At 40.0% G+C, this 22,026-nt stretch overlaps 1 protein-coding gene across 1 annotated transcript in view; it reads right to left on the bottom strand.

Moving 5' to 3' along the window:
- The window catches only part of SORCS3 (sortilin-related VPS10 domain containing receptor 3), a 275,728-nt gene that overhangs the window by 14,162 nt on the left and 239,540 nt on the right, over positions 1-22,026 (bottom strand). Inside the window, exons 16-21 of the mRNA XM_010007928.1 lie at positions 18,298-18,415; positions 16,627-16,760; positions 12,327-12,440; positions 10,655-10,826; positions 5,215-5,401; positions 2,099-2,232 (exon numbers count right to left, since the gene is read on the bottom strand). Coding sequence (XP_010006230.1) covers positions 2,099-2,232; positions 5,215-5,401; positions 10,655-10,826; positions 12,327-12,440; positions 16,627-16,760; positions 18,298-18,415 — 859 coding nt within the window. The remainder of the gene's footprint in view (positions 1-2,098; positions 2,233-5,214; positions 5,402-10,654; positions 10,827-12,326; positions 12,441-16,626; positions 16,761-18,297; positions 18,416-22,026) is intronic.

Genomic DNA, 22,026 nt, shown 5'->3' with positions numbered 1-22,026 from the left:
TTAATTTTAATTCAAGCACCAAGACCTGGAAACTAACTAAATTAAATCAAGTAGTTTATGGTTCATTTGCTCAACCTATTAGACAGCTGGACACATTTATTAAACTGGACCTGTGTTAATCCAAGCAAATTGGCCTTCGGGTATACTGCAAAAATCAGCACAGTAGGAATCCAGTACAAGGGTTCCAGCAGGGTGGGGAAGGCAGCGGAAGAACCTCAGTCAGGTCTCTTGAGTTTAAGAGAACATTGTGCAGCAGCACAGAGAGTGCCTTAGTGAGACTGCACAGTGGTACAAGACACATCTGGTTCTGCCTGGGATGCCTACAGGCTGAAAAGGAAAAGAAGCTGCAATCCCTCAGCATGGAACCAGAATGTATCACATACCAACACCAGCCACTATGCACAGTGCTACACGTCGTCATAATTCATACACAAATCAGTGTCCCCATCTACCCACCCATGCTAAGAGCCTATGAGTGGGCACAGAGAAAGATCTGAAATGTACATGACATATCCCAGAAGGATTTTCAATGTAATGCAGATGTTGACCTGAAAAAAAAAGGTGGCTTCTGAGATGCAATTGCCATGGGAGTTGCATGGAAATCTTCAGCAAGCACCACTACTTTGCTCTATGTTTTCTAGATTACTTTCTGTTCCAAAAAAAATTTTTTAAGGCCTTATTCACAACCAACTTCTATATTAAGCACAAAAGCAATGGCAGGAAAACTCTGACACCTGAGTACACTGGAGGGCTTAAGCAGGCGATCAAGTTACCAGCACTGTCTCAGATGTAATTTAATGGCTGTCCATGTGTGAGCCCTGAGCTAGATACATCTGAACTCCTATATGATTTTGCATGTCCCTCTTTCAGTGCAGTATAAACTACATGGAATTACCTGTTACTTGTCATGCATCTGATGTATGTGGGTGGTTGCCACAGCTTAGCTAGGGCACAGCAACTTGTCAAGCTACAGTAAGTGGGTTTTGTTCCTGAGCTCTTCCTGTGCCTCAATTATGCTTCCACAAAAGTAGGTGAGTTCTTACAGTAAGCTTCCTAACTTGATATAAAAATCTCAGTAGACACAGCATTTATTGTTGGGTTTTATTCTCCTGCCACTGTTGGTAGCTAGGGTAAGAGGTTAAAACACAAGCAGCTTTGCCAAAGAGAAAACAAAATATTTGTGCGCCTGCTATTTTTTATCTCATCTTCCATATTTCATGTAAAATACTTGTGTTTTTTTCCTTTTTTGATCTCACCTCAGTGCCCACCTGCAATTGCAATTCAATAAGATAGACAATTATGTGACTTAAAACTGATTTTGTAAAGAACAGCAGATACTACCTTGCAAAATTATCAGCTGTACATTTCACAACTGGAGTGTAGTGCCTGTGTGTCAGCTGTCTCACTCCTAAAGCCTGTAATAAAGCTGTAGCTAATAAGCAATTCTGCTCTCTCAATCTCAAAGCATGACCTCAACTTGTAGTTTCATTTTAATTATTGATTAAAAAAGCTCCTTATAATAAATTTTGGGCCAATCACTTGAAAAGTCACTACAAAGAAATCCCACCTCTCTCTCCAATATACCCAAGACTGTGAATACCAGTAATGGACAGAAACAAACAATTCTCTGAGAGTCTAACTTGAAATTCTACATACAACTGGTTATTTGAACACCAACAGCTTTAAAGTATTGTGTTGGAATCCATTATTATATACTGCATACTTGTACATAATAAAAACTCCTATGGTTATTTGAGCACCAGCAGTTTTTAAACACCGGGTTGAAAGCCTGTATTATCCCATAATTTGGTTAACTTGCAAGTGAATGCTGGTAATAACAGTGGTCTTCAAAGCTCAATAGTGCTGATAACAAGCAGATGTAAAAAAAGTAATGACTCCTCAGAACAACATGAGACATGAGACAGGAGGAAATAAATTCACAAATGCTGAATTTCAGATAATGACGACCCTGATTAGCTAAGGAAGAAAACTAAAACATGGAAGAAGCAAAGTCAACAAGTTTTCATTAGGGCTGAGAGAGTTTCCTGTCTGATGCGACAAGCTTAGGAAGTAAAAATGAACCAAAGGGCAGCTTTACCTTGGTGCTGTTACCAAACCACCAGAAGTAGGTAAGTGTGCCTGCCTGGATGGGCCAAACTACTGCAGTGATGTTGACATCCTTATTTCTGATGGCAACAAAGGGGACACTCAAATGGACATGCTCCACTGGACCTGTGGGTAGAGACAGGTCATTATTAGAGGCTTTAAGTCATATCCTCCTTGCACAGCTGTGAACAGCAAGGATCTTTCCTTTAAATAAATAAAATGCCTCATGTCAGCAGTAAGACTCTATTACAGCAATAAAAGACAAAAAAAAATAAATAAATACAAGACTAATAAACATAAGATCACACTTTTTTTTTCTCACTCTTACTTCTAGGGGAGCCAGAAATGCACATTTTCCAGTGTTAATTTTAAGCAGGTTCAGCACTGTGTTTAGAAGAGTTTTTTAACTGCAGTTTGAGGGGGAACAATGAACTGGCTTGTCACTGGACAGGACAAGCTGCTGTTGAAAGCTTGAGGGACAGGACATGAGAGAAAGCTGTTTTCTTGAAAATATATCCACTACCAACATTTGTGGGGAAATAATTTTAGCCAAGATGATTTAAAACTGATTATATATTAGGCATTTATGACTTGACTAAATACACCCTGACAGTTCTTTAAAAGGTATCCAAATGAAAGATTAGCTATTTTGGAAAGACTTGGTATCTTTTTGACTTTGGCCTGACCTTCAGAAATCTTTGGGGAGTCAGTTACAACTAGCAAAAAGGCAGGAACTACTTGTGTATTGGCATATCAAAGCATTTAGCAGTCAGAAGAACTTGTTTATAAAGGACTTGAAAAATAACACAATATCAATGGAAATTTGTGTCTAATAAATGCAAATTTCCAGAATTAGTCCAGTGTATAAAGTTCAGAATTACAAAGCCAGTTCCTCTCTAGACAAAAACATCGTGTATAAAAAATACTGAGATTTTGTTGTCTAGTTTAAGTTTTAACTTTCTTGTTTTCTTTCTTGTTTAATTTTTTTTGTTTTTACTGGTACTGAATTTCAGCTGGTAACTGCTGCACATCAGACAGCATTACCAAGTTTTTGTGGATGGTACCTTTTAAAACACAGCAACCTGACAGACTATATCTGTGAGAAAGAAAGGATAAAATTAGAAAAAAGTGAGACGTTTTGTTGTTTTGGGTTTTTTTAGATAAGGCATTAATTCTGAAAAGCAGCAAATTTGTTGATTGTAACAGAGACAATTTTCTTGTGTTACCTCTAAGCTTTTCAAGCATGAAATGAGAACATTAATCACTTCTCCACCTACTTGAATTACAAGGATTTTGGAGAGCAAAACCTCTTCTTTTAATACCAGAACATACAGCTCCAAGCACAAAGGGACACTATTCTTGCTTTTGGCTCCTAAGAACTCATTATTTTTTGTTCCCCCTTCCAAAGGGATAATCATCTATCAGCAAGTTACTCCTGAAATCTGTCCTTAGCAAGATATTCCCAAGAACAGCAGGTTCCTGCAAATATTTTGTGCTCTAAACAGGACACAGTGCACGTAAGAGGAAAAATATTAATATTTTAACTTCCTTAAAAATTAAGAGATGAGCAGCTTGACAGAAGATTCCCGAAAGGTGAAAAGTTGACTGACCACTGATAAAGCTGCAGAGTAGAAAGGTACTGTCATTTGGTGCCAAGGATCTTGATTCTCTTTTTTTTCTTTTCAGCACAGGATTTGAGCACCAGACAAATGGTGTATTAAGAGTGATTTATATACCAGGCATTTTTGCCTGTACATTGGAGCTTCAAGGTCAAACCTTCTATATTGACTAGCACATCCAAATATATTAAAAGTCTAGTGCTGAGGTATCATCTTATTTCAGTATTAGCATGAATGTAAATGCTTGCAAATATTTCCCTAGAGATAATGGTAATAACTTGGCCACCTAAGAACGCCATAAAATTCAAACGAGAGATCTGAGAGGCTGAGGAGAAAGAGGGTAGAATAGTACAACCAGGCCAAACAACTGCCCCTAACTGCCCCTCATTGCATTTGGCTCTAAAATCCTCACCCTGAAAAAGCAGTTCCTATGAGAAAAATCAGATAATCCATACAAAACCGGCTGTTTTTACCAGGTAACCATCACTTTTGTCAGCTAATGGCCCAAGGTGAAGAAAAAAACAGTTAATGCTCTAATAACAGGTTGTTAAATGCAGCCATGATTGACTTTGAGGGAATTATGAGCATAATAAAAGCTTCAAGGAACATTTATTCCTCCACACAGGGAGCTTGAAATTAAAAAGAAAAAAGTTCTTGAGTTTTGGAAATTTCTGACTTGCTTCCTTCCAGAAGAAAAGCTCAAGTAAAAGACAGGCTATAACACATTCTGACAGGCTAAGAGGGAAAAATAGATATGGCTGTTAACACCATTAGGGACTAAACAAATGAGGTATATCTGAACACAGATGGAGCTCTCTGCCCAGAAGATCTAGTAGCCTGAGAGCAGAAGGAGGAACTGGAGTCTTTCTGGTCTCACCCTGCATTCCACACCTTCTGCTCTCTCCTGTGGCTTTAAGAAAGCCAGTTGGAGGCTCCATATTTGAGTCTGCTCATTTGCCAAGTGGAGAGAAATTGCATTAATCTACCAAACAGAAGGAAAAAGTCAGGGATGCATGTCAAATGCATGACATATGAAAAGCAGCAGATTACTCCTCAGTACATTCATATCCCAGGAAGCATGCTCAGCATAATGTCTTTGTTTTATTTAATAAGCACTGTAATCTCCCAAATCCTGAATAACTGACTCAAAACTTAGTAGATTAATCTACACTTCATGGATTTAAAACTGAAAACATACATTTGGATTTTGCTTCATATGCTGTCCAGTCTCTGATCCTTTAGGAAAGTCTGAGAAACATTTTCAAATTTTATACGAACAATTTACTTGTTCTAAAAGAAGCTTCCCTTCCTCTTCATTCAATAAAGTTTACTTAAGGTAGACAAGTATCTAACAGTCCAAGCCTTTGGAAGAGCACAAGCTACATATGTAGGTGGGTTTGTGTGTATTCTTTACCCTCACTGAAGTTACAGGGATTTTCAGTGAGGCAAGGTTTTTCAGCCAAGGAATCCAGCAGCTGGAAGTACTTACAGACCACATGCAGGAAGAGGACAGCAGTGTCAGAGCCCAGGCTGTTCTCTGCATATGCTGTCACCTGAAAGATTCCAGCACTCTTATACACATGCCGGACGCCATTCTCAACAGGGCTGAAATTAGCATAGGATACTGCAATGCCATCTCCAAAATCCAGCTGAATGTTTGTCCTCTGCAGATCGCCCTGCAACAGAGAAGGAAACAGGGCTGATAAGAGTGATTTATATTACCCTCCATCCCATGTCTCAATTTCGTTTCATTAGCATGGACACAAATGTGTAACTTTACCAAAAAAGCCTACCTTTGTTCTGTCAAGTCCCCAAAGGGGTCAGACTCAAATCAACACCAGGTAATTATATACAAGCAATGCATGGAATAGCCAAAGGTTTACTCCTGTACAGAGATGTTATTCCCTCATCTTGGGTTTAGAGAGTTTGGGAGGGCACTGTGACAAAAGTGCATACATTAAGGGGACCATATTTGAACCATCTAATGCAAAGCAAGGCTGGGCATTACGTGTTACTGAAGTGCTTTGCACAGCCCTTTGTTGCATGGGTGGTGTCCAACGAGTACCTCCATCACGGGCAGTGAGATGGGAGGCACTACACTGATGGTAGGCTAGATGCTAATTGGAGAGCAATTCCCATGTGCACATGGGAGCATTGGGGACATTCTGGAGACAGGACAATGGCTGAAGTGGCTCTCCAAGATATTCCAAAGAAACAGAACCTGATCCCTGAACACACTGTAAGTCTAGTCTAAGCTAGTTTTCCAGGCTTCCTGTATAGTCAGTGGAAGGGAGAGAGAGACTGTCTGTCTTGCAAGAGAGCAAGACATCCCATCCTAATGGAGACAGATGACATGAATCATGTGCAAATTTCCACCTCTCTACCATGATGATTGAGAGTCTAGATTACTAGTTTCAGTTAAACATGTAACCTCAAGGTGGCTGAATTTATACACGTTGTGTCCCTCATTAAAGACTGACAGCTTTTGCCTAATGCCAGTCAACACAGAGAAGAAGCCTAGATACACAGGAGAATGAAGTAGATGACAAGAAAATCCCTTCTTGGATTACTGTCAATGAGAGCTATTAAACAATGGAGGGAACAACAGACAAGAGATTCCAGCATTGCAGGTATTGTCTGGAGGCAGCAGCTGCACTGTTTTAATCTAAATCGTGCTTTAAAACACTGCAGTTGAACTGTAGAAGTGCCTGTTATTTCATTTCTTAGAGCCTTACTTTATACTTGTCCCCTGTTGATTAAAAGTAACACAAGGCTAATTTAAATAGAGCTAAAGCCCAATGCAGTGATTTCACTAAGCTGAAATAAAACTACACCTCACGTTAAATCTCTGCAGCTTGCTGCATATATATAACATATATTAGCCCAAGTAATTTCCCTTCATTAAAGGTCTCCATGGTATTCACTATGGGTGAAGAAAGACACCACTATCTTTTGGAGATGCTCCTATCTCAAAACTGAAACCCATCCCCAGATACATTTAGGTTAAGAGTAAGACTCCAAAGTTTTAAAAAAATAAATATTCAAAAATTCCCTGTTCCCAAATGTAATTGGTTCTTTTTTTTGCTTGTGGGTTTTTTTAAAAACAGAAAATTCAGAAATATTTCATGACCAGTTCATAAACCTCATTAGAGCTGTAAGTGCACAAGGTCAGGATTAAAGCTGATGTGAGTTCCAGTACATACTGATCTAAGGGAGGGAAGTAACCATGTAACTCACAGCCAGTTCTGATATATTTCCAATTCCACCACAGGCAGCTCAAATCCTACATCCACTGGGCTCACTGGCAAAGACCACCGAACTCACAGATTTCACTAAAGCCTCTTGGCAAGGTATTGCACAAAACCATGAATTTCTAGGAAAACTGTGCAGACCAAGAAAACAAGATATCTTGGGACAACCCATGTGTGACAGAGCTGGCAGCACCAGCTTTCCTCTGAGCAGTAAAGTTTACATGTGTGCAGCAAAGCAATGGCTAAATTCTGACTTTGACCCTCACATCTGTAAGTGATTTATCATATGGTCTGAACACATTTGTACTTAGCACAGGTCCGTTTCGGATCAAGACTGCTTATCTTCCCAGGATAGTCAGGATAAATGCAGAATATTGGCTGGACCATGGAAAAAGCGGTCCTTAAATCAGGATTAAATAGCTCACAAACTGTTCTAACCCTAATGATCAGCAGCTGAGACCAAAGGTGCACAACAAAGGCTCCTGCACAGATAGAAACATCCATGAAAGGTGAGAGGTCTCACTTCTTGCCTCCCACTGACTCCAAACTCATGGGAACTGCTGTCTTACTGGCAGTTGCCATCCCCTTGTGAAAGAGGCAAGGGTAATACTGACACAGGCAGGATGCTGGGTTCTGCTACTGGTCCCAGCTCTGAACATGCACCTGATCTTGTCCTTTGAGTAGAAAACTGGGAGCACAGTTAAGAAGCCAGACTACAATGAAGCAGTCTCCCTCTTCAGATAACCAGGAGCACAGCATGCCCCACAGACTTTCTCTCCGTCATATGCTACATCTGCATTAACAAATCAGTGTATAGAAAGGTATTTTTTGGATGTGAATTTGCCTTGAGTCTTCAAGTACCCACTCATATAGTCATGGTTATTACCTGTAGTTTTAAAAAATGGATACTTGGATATATATGTTAGATTTCTCTCCTTCCTTGCTGCACTATTCCCATTCCAAAGAAGCCTGGGGAGTTTTGTTTATTGACTTGATGAAGGCACAATTTTGACCTCAATCCTACTAGGATGTTACAAATACAGTGTAAACATAGAAGAAAACATAGAGAACTAGAATGGTAACGACACTAAACTCTATCTATATTGATGAGTATCCAATAATATCCTTTTCACAGAGATTTTTTTAAATCACTCTAAAAAAATTTAGCAGAGGCAAAATTACACTTGGGATATTCAGTTATTTGATTGAAAGGCCCCCACAGCTTGTTAAACCTTTCAAAACCACTTCTCAATGGAATGTACTACAACCACAAGTTCATCTTTTATGAAGATGATGAATAAGATACTGAATGGAAGATAAAATTTGATCTGGGCTGGATTCAACACTGGTGACCTCAGGCTGAAATCTGTTGCACCCATGACGGCAGCTTCTCGTGCCTTACAATTCTCTTTTCTATTTCCTCCTTGCTTCTCCAGCATAATTCTATCTGAAATGAGAAGGTTTGCAGCGGAGAAGAAAGAACAGATTTTTCATGACTAAACAGCAGCAGTTGATCTTTCCACCCAATAATGAGAGTTGGGTCTGCAATGCAAAGCCTGCCCATTAGACTAACTCTGTTTTCTTTCTCCTTTCCATACTTCTCTACCCAGTATATAAAATACTAAAATCAATGTGCTAACCCTACACCTGATGTCAGAGATTCTGGAGTTTAAGAACATAAAATTGAAATGAAGTGTAGAAATTTCAAATTTAAATAAACAAACAAATAAATAAATAGTTCTCCATGTATTCAAAAGGTCCATTTTGTTGCTTTAAGTCCTGTAAACTACCAAAAAGAAATGAGCTAGGAGCTGTCAAAAAGACTGGAACTTTGCATACTGAAATCAGACCAAATCACAGGCCAGTCCCATATTTCTAAAAACATGGCAAAATCGTAAGTCATTCTGCATTTCTTTGTCCACTGGCATTGCCATGCACATATTCTGAATTACCACTGTGGACAATATTGCTAAAGCTAAATCTATACATTCTGAGAAATTTAGTTTCAACTACGAAGTTGCTGGTGAAGGTTAATCTGAAAACAGCAGGAAGGCTGAGTAGAGATCACACAGATGTAGACATAGGAGAGCTTGTCTGACTTCTGTTTGGCTCAGAAAGTGAGTGTAGACATAGGTGCAAAACAACCCACCAGGAAACAGACTGACCAGAAGTAGAGGGAGGCAGGAATGAATCTACATGACTGAAATGTATGTAATGCTGAAGACTTCTACAGAACTTATTTCTTCCAACTAACAAGGAATATTTTGATGACAATTCATTTGTCTCAGGTCCACACTGAAAGGCTGGAATACTTTTGCCCAAAAACTCATTACTCTTTTCTTATTCCTCTTAAAATGCTTATTCTTTTAAGCAACAAACTCAGCACACAAGTCTCTGTGGAACAAGCTATTCACCCACAAAGTCATGTTCTTGAAAATCCTCTTCCCTTAGAAAAAAAAACTGTTTCAAGATAATGTTTTTTTAACTATCTTTATTTTTCAACAAAGGACACAGAGTGAGCACCCTTGCATATTTATTCCGCTGGCTCTTCAATCTCTAAAGCCTTGTAAAGATTCCACTCTTCAGCTACCTTGACTGCTGCCTTATTCCCCATCTGTTTATCATTCTTTGTATGCAGCAGTTCTGCTTGAGTTCCTTAATAAATTACTACTTGATTCCTAATTTTTAGATTATGTCTGTTCTTTTCTGAACTCCCACTCACAGTGTCTATACAAATCATCTTACCATGTTAAGACTGCAGAATATAAAAGAATCAGCCAGGTAGACAAGAATTCCCCTTTGTATAAAAGCAGAGCATGCATGAACATCTGAGGAAGCATGTAAAAAGGCCCTGTCAGATTACTGTGTCCCCAATGAAACATTTAGTTACTGTATAAGAATTTAAATTAATAGATGCATCTGTGTTTTAAAAAAAACAACTAATGAGGTATCAGGAGAAAAAACTTCTTCATGACAGTATGCTCAGACTTACAAAAGCTTCTTGCATTCTTCAAGGTATTGGTTGCCAATGGAGGCTACTCTGGGGACTGGGAGAGGAAGGGACACAAGGCTTGCACTGTTTCTATTATATTTTCCCTAAAGATCTACTGTTGCTTGTTGTTAGAGGCAAGATACTTAGGAGACAGACACCTAGTCTGTCCCAGTGTCATTATTCTTATGTTTGTGACCGTGACATGTCTGGGTCCCAGCTGTCTCCAGGTACTGTCCCAAAATGAAGTACATAGGACAGAGTAAATGACAAAATGTACTTGTGTTTGTCCAACCCTACCTCACTCCCTGGCTGCCCCTCCTGATACACCCAAGGATGTTAGAAGTGAGGTTGTGAGTTGACCCTTCTGTTTAACTAGAAAACAGATGTAACAGTGTAACACAAGTCATTGTGGGAAAATCATTGTTGACATCCAATGACACCTTCCATGGGCAATCAAAAGCCAGCAGAGGAATGCAGCAGCTGCTTTTTATGGTGCAGTCACGTTTATCCCTAAACACCAAATCAAATCACAGCCCAGAAAAGGCACAAGATCATTTGAAAAACATACCAGGGTTCTCCCTTAGCTATCCAACCCTCTGCTGAGCCACAAGCCTTGGCGACAAAGGCTGCGCTACACACACTACACACTCTACACAGTTAAAGGTTTGCTAAGCCCACTGACAAACCTCTTCCATAAGGATGATGAAAGTGGCATTGTGTCCCTGCTCCGTGACCAACTTTCCATCTGAAGTGAGGATGTGCAGTCCCCGGGGTGCTTTTCCAGGGCATTTCTCCATCTTGGCCATGTACTTCTCTCGCAAGCCATTTGTGCAGTTGTTAGACACAATCCTTCGATACCTGGAGAACAGAAACAAAAGGAAATCGGGCTCAGATGGTGGGCAAAAAAGTGTATTTGTTTTGTTTTGCTTTTGTTTCTCCACATTAACGTATATGCTTTTTCAAAGGCCAACTGCCTGCATGATTCCTTCACTGAAAGAAAGAATCAAAGCAATCTAACACTTTATTAAATTGGAGAAAGCCAAACAAATCACAATCCAACATTCTCTAGAGATTCTCAGCAGCATCACTGAGAACACACACACATTGTGGAGGTGAATTATTCTGCACTGCTAAAAGGCAAGAAAATCCCTCAATTCCCCATGCCTGCAGGATTGCACCCTGCAGCCCAGCTTTTTAATTATGCTTTTTATTACATTTTGTCTGCCTCTGCTCTGCTAGAAGCCACTTGGAGTGTTCTGCCAAGTGCTTTGTCCAGTTCAATTTTTAAATGATTTAAAGAATGAGCTTTTTCTCTTGGCTCTTCTTGGAAGAGGTTGTCTAACTAGTATGACACTTGACTATTCCTGGTGGTGGTGAGGGGGATTAACACTTTCTAGTAATTTCACAGTAAAAAACAGGTTTGGTTAAGAAGACACAGACCCTGACTATTTTCTTACTGCTGTCAAGAAGGCTAGAAGCAGTCAGACTGGCCATGGTTCCTGTAATTACATCCCATATTTATAGCAACCTTTCAGCTGAAATGGAGTCTCTGAAGTTAAATGACTCCAGATTCCCAGTAGCCCCACTTTGTTCAGCCATTTGCATCAACCAGCCCCATCAACAACCCTGTCATAATAACTGAGCATGCAGGACCCTTGACTCAGAAGCAGCCCTACGAAGTCTTCAGGGTCTGCACTGCCTGAGAAGGAACATGGCAATTTTGCACCAGCCAGTGCAAGCAGAGTTTCAGATTATCCCCTGCACAACAGAACAGCATTTGCAAAGTGATACTAAGTTAATAAACCAACACTTGCCATCTGTTCTGGGTAAAACCAAGAGAAACCAATATATGTAGCTTGTCTGAAATCTCAAGGCATTGTATATACAAAGTGAAAATAGCAGATAAAAGAAAAAAAAAAAAAAAGAAAAAGAAAAAAAAAAAAGAAAAGAAGCTAAAAATTGCTCTTTGAGCATCCCTAGAAGCTGTTATAAATATAAGCCGTAAGATAGGAAAACTTCAATAAAATCAATGTGAAATACCTTGAACCTGTCCTTTTAAATGCTCAGATGTCTCTCAAATATACCTTCTTGATTCGTGTTTTAATTTTGCAGTAAAGGGGAGCTCAAAGGCTGGGCTCCAGGGATCATATTTCAGTTGATTGCAATACAGTATCTACATGTCACTTATGTTAATATGCTTCTCCCTGCCTCTCAGGAATGAGGCAATGTTCCATGCTGCTGCACATATTACCTCACGAGTAAGACTGGAAAAAAGCCAGAAGTGATGCAGAGAAAAAAGAACCATTCAGGTTCTCTTGCAAGGTCACCAAAACCAGAGCGATTGCAAGGTTCACTTACCCAGTGCTGTTCAAGTAGCTTTGACCAATGCTGCATTCCTTGGACAGGGAGGACAGGCTGAACCAGAAGGCTGGAATACACTGATTGTTGCTGTGCCTCTCATACCCATAGTCACTAGAGAGACAATCACAAATGCATCATTGTACCCATTCACTAGATTTAGTTCAGAGTTTTAGGTGATGATTTTGTTTCCCAAAGCATGTGCATGTTGGTGGCTCTCTGCTGGATGGCATGACACCATGGATTGGGCTCATCCAGACACAAAGTGCTTGATTAGTTTGAGAGGCAGGAACACAGTTCACAGAAAGTATGTGATACCTGGCAACACCAGAATGACCAACCTTGTAGAGCACTGGAGCACTTGTGTTTTATTTGGTAACAAAACATGGGCAGAGACTCAGAAATAAAATGGCATCAGTTTTATTTTCCTATTAATCTCTAATAATTTCACTTCCTGGGTTCTTTTGGTTTGTTTGCTTTTTGCAGTCTTTGCTTTCAGAACAAACCAGATGAATTCCAAGATCTAACACTGCTTTTTCCCAGTGAAGCAGTTAAGGATATATAACACCAGGAGCACATCCTGAACAACCAGCCAAGATATGTATATTTATATATACATGTTAATAGACTCCTTACTCTTTGACTGAGATATGACTGCCCTGAAAGAAAGCCTAGCTGATGTTTTTCCAACACTCAAACAACACAGCCCACTTGCTAGTCTAAGGATTACATGATACTGTGTCACATGGGGAGGGTAATCCAGGGTGTTGATACTTCCTTGGACCATCAAAGACTGTAAGCTCACACAATCACATCCAAAACTCCTTTCTACAGCTGCTTGCATGCCAATACAATGATGAAACAATAGGATTAATCCAAAGCTTTCCATAAATTTTAATAGGCTGTGAATCAGGTTTCTATGCATAGCCTTTGCAGGCAAATTGGATTCAAAGGGCAAATAAAAAGGGGATTCCGGACTTTTGCCTGAAGCATGTTAACAAATGCCAGCCAAATAAAGCCCTGTGGAAACACAGACACTACAGAAGCCACTGCCTTGAAAGCTCTCCATGCCCTTTTGGACACTGTGTTTTATCCTCCCCCTGTTCAGAGTCTGAACTGCCAACAGAAAGTCTCTAGGAAGAGCTTTGGTGAGACAAAATTGTGCTATGTCCCCAGTCATCCAGACTGCTGCTGTTTCTTTTTTGGAGGGCAAAAATTCTGCACATTACTTTAAAAGGTTCAGAGATTCCCTAATGCTTTTTCTTTCAACATTCAATTTAATCATTCTCAGTGGGTCTGACCTGTACAGTCAAAAATGCCTGGCAGTGACTTGGTAATTAAAAATATTCAGGAGGAGCTGTACTTTGCCCCAAAGAAGAAAAGAGCTGCATAAATATTTAATAAAATTAAAGACAACATTGCTGTATGCCCTCAAGGTTCTGTGTTTGTTCATTAACTTCTGGTAAATGTATATTAAAACCATGCATGCTGCCCACCTTCCTTCTCATAAGCCCCAGGGTTTGCATAAGTTAAGGAAATAATCAAGTCCAGCTTCTGTGCTGTGTTTCTAAGGAAAGCTGCCTTGACAGAGTAAATAAAGAATCAGAAGGGAAAAGAAAGATCTGTGAGCATTTTAATAACACTTCTGAGTTCCTTCTGCCATTGTCTGACAGAAAAAGGCCAGGCTTTGCTTTTGGAAATGTCTGCACAGCTCCTGAAGGCTGGAATCATCACACCTAGTAGCATAGGATGCTCTGACCACAGCCAGGCTCCAAACCTACTTACTGGGGAAGCAGAGGGCCTGTCTGTTGGGACCTGCTGGTCAGTGTACCCACACAACCCCAGCTGCTGACCCTCCTCCTTTCCCTGACTCTCAACAGGACCTGCTCAGTTTACATACAAAAGGCAGGCCAGTCAGCATTTCCAAGATTGTGAACTCAGACAGAAAAGGATGAGTAGACATCTTCCCTTTTCAAAAGCATCAAGTGAAGGAGTAGGAGCTGTCCTTCCAACTGGAGACACCTACAGTGGGGATGTATCTCCATAAGCCCCCTGCCTAGAGCCTTCTTCCAGTTAGTGAAGAGAAAAGGCACCTCTTAGTACTTCCTCTTATCATATTGACATCCCAAAGAATCATATTCTAGAATAACCTGTATCTTGACTAAACTAATCTTGACTAACTAACTGACTAAATAACTATCTTAACCTTTAGAAGCCACAAGTCAGAGCAGATGAGTCCACCCTTCCTCTTTGAAAACAACTTTTAAGATAATCTAGCTTGGAGCCACATTTCCAGCACTGCTGTTTTCTTCTAACTGATTGCCCCACAATTTCTTCCAGTGAGGCCTGAAGACTAGCATCAAAACTCACCCTTAAACTGAAGCTGGTTCATCTGATTCTCCATCACCATCTATAAGAATTTTGCAACTGGAAGCCAGTTAATAATTCTGTTGGCAGCTCAGAGTCTGAAACAAGCCATCTTGCTGTCTTCTAACTGCATCTCCTCTGCTGGACTGACAAGGCTAACAGCAACAGTCTCTCATGTTAGTGGGAAAGTTAAGCAAAAATTATACCGAACACATGCAAAAAAAATGTCATTTGATTGAAAAGGTGCATTTTGATGCAGGCACTTTTAATGGCAGAACTTTTGGCCAATTTAGCTATCACAGTTTTCCACTTGCAGCTCAGGAAAGACAAGCTTCCCTGTAAAAACAGAAAGCTAGTGAGGCACAAATCTGCAAAAAAAAAAACTAAAAAAGGAGTGGGAAAGTTAAGCAAAAATTATACCGAACACATGCAAAAAAAATGTCATTTGATTGAAAAGGTGCATTTTGATGCAGGCACTTTTAATGGCAGAACTTTTGGCCAATTTAGCTATCACAGTTTTCCACTTGCAGCTCAGGAAAGACAAGCTTCCCTGTAAAAACAGAAAGCTAGTGAGGCACAAATCTGCAAAAAAAAACTCAAAAAAGGGCAAATTCATAAGCTTCTCTGGAGACTGGTGGTTGGTTCAGCACAGAGGCATGTGGCAATGCCAAGGGCATATACTGCAGAGCAAGATGGTTTGTCCTTCCAGAAAGTTTCCATGGTGAGAACAAAGGGGAAAGATCTCCTGAGTCAAGCCAAGGAGTCTCAGATGTAATTTGGGCATTAGGAACAAATTAAACATCTATTCAGATAAGATGAAAATCTCAGCTCTATATCCCCGAACCTCTCTCTTAGCACTAAACTAGTCCTCTGATATTCAAGAAAACACTTTGGTCTATAATTTATATTCGTTTTTGCCATATTTTGGTCTGTCCATGTTCTAAAAAGAACTGTGAATCTCAGCTTGCCTAAGTAACTGCCCGGATTTAATGCTTCACATCTCTTCCAGAAGGATTCAAAGGTAAGTGAAGTTTTCAGGAATTATACCAATACTGACTCAGACACTGATCCTGATAACCTACTATAAAAATGAAAATATTTTCTCAGCTGATCTGCTTTGAGGGTATTTTGAACTCCATTTAAATGACATTCTGATCATTTAATCTCAAACATCACTGCTATTGATAGTCTCAAATCTTTCAAGTATTGCCAGCATACGCTCCCTGTGGGATAGCCTTGTGCACAGATCCTGACTGTTACGCATTTTCCCATCTCCTATTCCTGATCATCCATCAGTAACAAGTAGTGGTTCATTTTCCCTCTGTTATACTTTTAAATTGCTTTCAAAGTGACCTTAAAGCAGTTTGGAAATTATGGCCCCATTAAGTTAGAAACACCAATATTTATGCAAAACAAGCAGCTATATCTGACAAGGGTGGGCTGTACAGTCAAGTCACAGAAGCCCTTTCAGAAATTTCTCAATAAAACATTGTTAAAAAGCAACAAATGGTTCCCAGGAATTCAAAGGAATACTAATAAAATTGTGCATGCTTTGCTAGCTTGCTCCCTAGACACTCAATGACCTTGGAAGTAAGGACACAAAAATTCCCTCTTTCTCCTGTAAGCAATGTGCTTTGGATCAGGGAAGTGACCTGGCTGTCACTCTTCTACAATGATGGATAAAAAATGTCAATCAGTTCTTGCAAATTTCTGCTTTTCAATTCCAGGCTTGGATTTCTCATGGAAATTAACAAATCTCCTGCAGAGGAAAGGGACACCTCCCTCACACAGCAGGTATCACAGGGGTCACATCTATGCTATTTCCTACGACCACAGCCACAAAGTTGCATGAGGCAGTTTCTCTGCAGTAGCTCGTCCACTGCCAATGCTACAAGAACAGTCCCTGCAAAAGCCCCCAGAGTCACATACTCACCACTCAAAATCCCCTTGACCACAGACACAGGGCTCAGATACCACAGTTCTGGAATAGTCCCGAGCTAGGGAACACTGGGCTCCAGGCTTGCGTTTTTTATAGATTTTCCTCTCTCCCATGACACAAGCCTCCCCCTTCAGAAGCCAGGGAACAAGAGGAGAAAGAAAAACAGTTACAGTAGCATCTGGGTCCTAATGGAGCATTTTGTCAAAAGACACAAAAGGCAATGAAAGCATGCAATTACCACTGGGACAGCTGGGACCTAAGAGTCTAGCTTCCTTCTGTGACTTTGCATACTCAAAAAACACCTTGGGAGAACCCATGAGTACAGTGTGTTCAGCATTGAATTGGAATGCTGATGGCAATGTAACCAAAATACCTGGGTGCCCAAGCCATCACAGGCACTCAACTATGCCATATTTCAGAAAGCATCCACTAATGTATCTAGTCCTACGAACTATCCTGGAAAGACAATGTGGGTGTATTCCAGGGTTTCTTCCCTATGTCAGATAAAATCTACTACAGGAAGAAGAGCCCTAGCCTGAAGGACAGGGCAGGGACAAAATCTAGGTGTGGAACCAAGGAGTCCTGGCTCCCCTTCCCTTTCCTTGACAGACCTGGCTTTTTTCTGGCCCTCAAATTACTTAGATGGTGTGTTTTACTGGGCTCTTGGAACACAAAGGTTTCCAAGAGCACTAATGGGAACAGCAAATCTAAAAGAAACATTTGACATTTAGGTGAGTTGCCATAAAGAGTATTTTCTCTGATGCAGAAATAATTTGCCTGCATAGAAGTAAGAAAAAAAGACAACACCTAATTGAAACATTTCTCTTTTCTATTAACAGTGGTTCCCAAGAGGGCTTCCAGGTTACACACATTTTATCTTTTATTTAAATTATTTTCATTTATTCAATTCTATTACTTCAGGTATCTGATACATTCTTGCCACATGAATACTCATTTCTACTTCATGGATTTCATTCAGGTATATCACAGTGAAAACAGTTCTGGCTTTAGTTATGCTGTCATGCAGTGAGTGAGACATCATACTGGTGGCCAGTAACCCAACAGTAAGTTTCAAGAGGGCATTGAGGTCTTTTCAGCTATTATGGCTTCAGGAGCTAAATATATCCAGCAAGAAAATAAGCCAGAGTGTATGAAAAGCAAAGCATGTATTTTTGAATGCAATGAAATAATCTGGGGTTTTCTGGAGTCTTTTATTCAACAGCTCCCCAGAGTTTTACAGACACCTGCAGGATGAATAAATGTTTTTATTTTAATTTTTGAGTAGGGAAAATAGAGCCAAATTGAAAGAAAATAATTTTCATGAGTTACTGACAGAGCTGCAAAGAGTTCAATGTTTCCCACAATTCAATCACAAGGTGAGGTTTTACATTGCCCTGAGCTCTGAGGGCAAGAAGATCCAGCTGGTGCCATGGAATATTTTCATACAAAGAGAAGTTTACAATCTCCCTAACTTGCTTGCAGAAGACTGGTCATGTGCTTATTCATATATATGCTTCAGGGGAAATAAAGCGTCGGCAGGTTAGAACTGCGACTTGATGGATGCAAAAAATCCATATGCTCTGCTGTAAAGAGCAAACACGTTCCTACCTAGCAACTCAGGGAAACAGTGCCCCCCCTCATTCCCTCCCTTTACAATGGGAATACCTGATTGTGCAGATGCCAGGTTTGGTAGTCATCCTTGTTACACCTCCGGCTGAAAATAGATTTGTAGTCCACCTTGACCAGCTGCCATTCAGAACGGAGACTGAAGTGCCCAAAAACTCTGAGCGTGGGAGGAAAATAGAACCAGAGTAAGCCAGAGATATGCTTCCATTAAGCAAATAATTTTTCTTAAATCTCAGCTGAAGAAACCAAAACACAGTCTTGGAGTTTGATACCAGAAAATGTTATATAGTCATGAATAACATTTTTCTGTTCCTGTAACATCCTAGGATTGTTCAGGCTTTGTCTGACCTCTTGTACAGGCTGTGCTGGAAGGTCTTCCATGCCTCTAGCACTTAGCACAGTGGGCTCCAAATCTAATAGAGACAATTAACTATCGCTCAGAACAATAAACAACCAGACTAGAAAGCAATGTACCTGATGTAAAGGGAGCTAGTCTAATTACTGTATGGGCTTGGTTGTCCCAAAATCAAGCCTTTCTTAGCTGACCACGTTTCTTTACTGCTGAAGTTTTGTGTTGCACAAACTTAGTACTTAATGAATTGCAAAAGAAACACCTGAAATGCAAACTGTAAGCAAGCAACCTGCAAAGACAGCAGAGTGATCACAATTTTGAAGTTATCAGTATTTTTTTCTTAATTCTTTTGAGTAGGTCACTCATCATCAGCATTCACTGATCACATTCCATGGTGCATCTAGTTAAGTAGTAAGTTGATTTTCAGTATGAAAATGACACATTTCCCCACACAATTCCAGGGCAATGCAAGGCTTGTACTGAGTATAAAAAAGCAGTTGGAGCTGAAGGGGCACAAAAAAATAGTGGGAGAAGGACAAAGATCATATTCTACAGCTGAGGCTGGGGTGACAAAAGAATTGAATATCAGTTGAATAAAACTGAATACCACTAAAGGTTTCTGCCCAAGCTTGGACAAGAACATTATCAGCAGAATCTGGCTGCTGAACATAGGTCTCTCTAAATGCCATCAAACAACACTCCTTCACATTCAGGAAAAGCTATGTGCATGCTTAAGGATCTGTATGGGAAGGACCAAAGCAATAATGAGCACTGATGGTATACATCACCAAAGTACCATCACCACAAATACTAAGGGACTGTACATGTTGGAAGCTTGCACCTTCACCAAAGAAAGCAAAATCATAGCAAAAATGTGGTTTAATTAATAAATAACATCAGGTACCCAAAAAAAAGCTGCATTTATATCCATCCAGAAACACTGCATGAGTTCTGCAGGGTGTTCAGTTTTTGATCAAGTGACACCTTCCTATTCTAGCTGTGATCTTCTTAATAAGGACCAGCTTTTCAATCAGCTGAAGCTGGACTTCCAGAGAGGTGTGTAATAGGAAGAATTAGGGCACGGTGACACAAGTGACCAGACTTTAAAAGCCATTAACAAAACTACAGCTTCCATCAGCAGGGAGAACATCTTGGTTCACATAAACAATAAAAATATGTTGATTTGTCATAATAACATACCAACTTCATTACCATCTCAAATGAATAGATAAAAGAACCTAAAAAAGTAATCTAATATACAAGTTCATATTAAAAACCCTATTTACTGAAATCCAACCTTTTTCTGAGATCTATGAGGTAGCAAAAGTCATTGTATCAACTTCACTGTGAGAAAAAGAATACTCTTCTTCCTTATAAAAAACATTTAACTAACCTGTATTCCTACACAAGCCACTTATGAGATTAAAGATTTTGAGGTTTTAATTATTTGAGACTGAAAGAGAGAGATGATTCACAAATTTCCCCATGAAAGTGAAAAAGACACAAATGAGAAAACTTCTATTGAGTTTCCCAGCACTGACTGCAAGCCGGGTCCTGCTGTGTCCCCAGTGTGCTGTCATTCTTTACTCCATCTCTTCTTAAGTTGCAATATAATCACACAGGGTTGTTGGTTTGCTCTCCTCTCAGTGCCCAAACATTCCTGTAGACTATAACCTCTACCAAAACTCCTCTGCCTTGTGCTGCTTTTCATAAAATAGAAACCATCCAGGAATTAGCCATGTTCTCCCACTTAGACCTGTTCTCAGTTCATGGACATGAGGGAGAGAAAGAGGGGTGGGGGCAACCTTAGAGCCTAGGGTTTTGGCTTTGCTGTGGACACATTTCTATATCCAAGTTCTGCCTCACAGAAGTAAGCTGCAAGATTCTGACACAAAGGGGAGAGGATACAATGGAAGAAATACCTGTGACAAATGTGTGCACAGGTTATAAATGAGTAGGTGGGGAAGGATTTGTTTGTAGGAATGGATTTATTAGGTAGATTGTTGCTGGCTCTTCAGAACATCTCTAAAGGTAGTCCTAATTGTGGGGTATTAGGTATAGGAAACACTACTGCATTCAGGCAATACTACAGAAGAAATTGTAATTCCTGTTGCTCAACACAGAAGGCATATCCTGGATGAAAATCAACCCACAGAAACTGTAGCAATATGGGGTGCCAAGGCACTTGTCAGCAGAAGGAGGGGGAAGGGAGGAATACAGGAAATACTCCACAGAGGGAGAAACACAGACGGCCTCCAGGAATGTCCTCAAGTAGTAGTTGACTACAGCTCTCCTCCCCAGTTTCCCTTGGCACTGGGCAAATCCCACTAGTTCTTGTGCCTCAACTACTTGCAATATATACTCTTACAGAGTTCACATCTTGTCAGGGCATTATTGCACAGCTGGGCAGCTCTCCCACAAATCTTGTTTGTCCTAGATGTGATGCATGAGTAAAATGTCACTCCCAAAAAAGCAGCAATTCAGTGGGCAGAAATAATTTAGTCCAGCAGATTTATACCAGTTCAGGATTTGACCTGGGTGTTTATGACACAGAAAACATAGCAAGAGGAGGGAAAAACATAATCAAACACAAACACTTGACAGAACCCAGAAGATAACAAGGCTGGACAAACCCAACACTTCAGCAGCCAACACATCTCAAGAAAAATGTTCCTCAGATTGACCCTTATCTAACTGTCCAGCAAGTGAGTAAAAGGCTTTCTTGTGCTTTACAAGCTACAGAAATTGTCAGAACCACTTGCATTTTAAATCTATTAAAACAAGCTAAAAAAAAAAAACCACCCAAACCCTCTGCCATTGAAATTCTCCATGATAATGATAATTAATAGAAAAAACAAGATTTCCTAAGTAGAAAGCAATATATTAGCATTCCAAAAGCACAGAGCATTAGCTACTTTTTAATTAAATTATTTCAAAGCAGATCTTTGTGTATAATTGCTATAATTTAGACTGAAACAATACTACACTAAATGTAATTATAGGAATGTGAAAAGAGAAGGATGTTTTCCTCTGTGCTGCAGAGATGGTTTTGGGTCACCTGATTTCTAAAGTAGTAACTTTCCTCCCTCTTGCTAATAAAAAGCTTCTTAAGCCTGATCAACCATTGCAGTGCAAATTTCAGAGATAAGAGCTGCTCCTATGCAGAGCAGCTAGCAGGCAAACACACCCTGTGAGCACTGTTCACCAAGAACAAATGCAACTCGGATGCCTACAGCACCTTCTGATGGACCAACCAAGATGATGAAGGTTATGTTATACTTCAAGATGACTCTGTTGTGCATTTGAAACTTCTAGGAGAGGAAGCAAACATAAGGAATGGAAAAGAGTGCCGTGTTATTTGTGGGGCCCCACTGGAGTCTGAAACAGCTTTCCTTGGGAAGTTTGGGGGTTTTTTT

This window comes from Chaetura pelagica, unplaced genomic scaffold, assembly GCF_000747805.2.
Source record: "Chaetura pelagica isolate M959 unplaced genomic scaffold, ChaPel_1.0 scaffold531, whole genome shotgun sequence".
Taxonomy (NCBI): Eukaryota; Metazoa; Chordata; class Aves; order Apodiformes; family Apodidae; genus Chaetura; species Chaetura pelagica.
This window is presented reverse-complemented; position numbering and strand designations above follow the sequence as displayed.